Source organism: Asparagus officinalis, chromosome 5 (genome assembly GCF_001876935.1).
Source record: "Asparagus officinalis chromosome 5, Aspof.V1, whole genome shotgun sequence".
Taxonomy (NCBI): Eukaryota; Viridiplantae; Streptophyta; class Magnoliopsida; order Asparagales; family Asparagaceae; genus Asparagus; species Asparagus officinalis.
In genome coordinates, this window is record NC_033798.1 from 102,799,283 (window position 1) to 102,800,375 (window position 1,093).

At 36.2% G+C, this 1,093-nt stretch overlaps 1 protein-coding gene across 1 annotated transcript in view; it reads right to left on the reverse strand.

Annotated features, from left to right (window-relative positions):
* The window catches only part of LOC109840446, a 24,559-nt gene extending 23,746 nt beyond the window's left edge, over positions 1-813 (reverse strand). The window contains exons 1-2 of the mRNA XM_020409103.1: positions 599-813; positions 242-467 (exon numbers count right to left, since the gene is read on the reverse strand). Of these exons, the coding sequence (XP_020264692.1) occupies positions 242-467; positions 599-765 (393 nt within the window). The 5' untranslated portion in view covers positions 766-813. The remainder of the gene's footprint in view (positions 1-241; positions 468-598) is intronic.

A 1,093-nucleotide genomic window follows, 5' to 3' on the forward strand; every position in this document is an offset into this window, starting at 1 on the left:
TATATATATATATATATATATATATATATTTTTTTAAGGAAATGTAAGAAAGCTAGAACAAATTGAACGTAGCATCTAGTTGCATTATTCACGAATAATCTATGTGCATCATAATTCTTGAGATGCAGGAACTTAGAGAATTAAAACCATCCACTAGTTTATCAATAAATCCTGATCAACACTATAAGTAATGTTCCTTCATCCCCAAAAGGATTGCACACAAAGCCCACTCATGACTCACCTCCTTATAAGCCAATGATTTGTGATCAGAAACCAAGGAACCTAGCTCCTTCATCAACGCAGCTCCTTCTAACCCATCAATGCCCGAATAGTAACCACTAACATCTTGGCACCGGTGATTCAATTTAACCTTTGCATTATCAAGAGCATAAGAAACAGGATCAAGAAAACTAGATGACACAAAGATTCCAGAGACAAAGAAATTGAAGCAATTCTCGAGCAAAATCCTGCACAGCCAAGTCCACAGTAATGGGATTAGTGGAGATTTGATGAGTAGCAACAAAATCACAACTTTAGAAGAACCCATTATCTTAAATCCTTAATTAATGAGGAAAAATTATGATTTGAGTAAACTGACCTGAAAAGCGCTTTGGGTTTTTGTTGAGAGGTTTGAAGCTTTTGGCCATGGCGATCTCTGAAGCTACATGTGTTAACCTTGATTGCTCTTTTTTGGCGTGCAGGGATGGAGTTGGAGCTCGTAGTAGAGGAGAAGAAGGTAGTGATGGGGACTGAAGCAAGGGTCATTTCCCCCTCTTTCAGTTTTTGCTGTGTTATCGTCGAGGCGATACTTTGGTTACGAGCCTGACGAATCGAATTCTAGAAACCCGCTACGTCCGATTTGGATTCGGGTCCTCTTGATTAGGAACCCTATTTCGTTAATGACTAAATTGCTTCCAAATCTATTTACTGACTATCTATTTCGTTAATTTCGTTAATGACTAAATTGCTTCCAAATCTATTTACTGACTATCTATTTCGTTAAAAATTATAATTGAAATTGTAATTATAGAAATTCCTTGCGGTTTAATGTTACAGTTGCAATCGTTTTTTTTATTTTTACATGAATTAAACA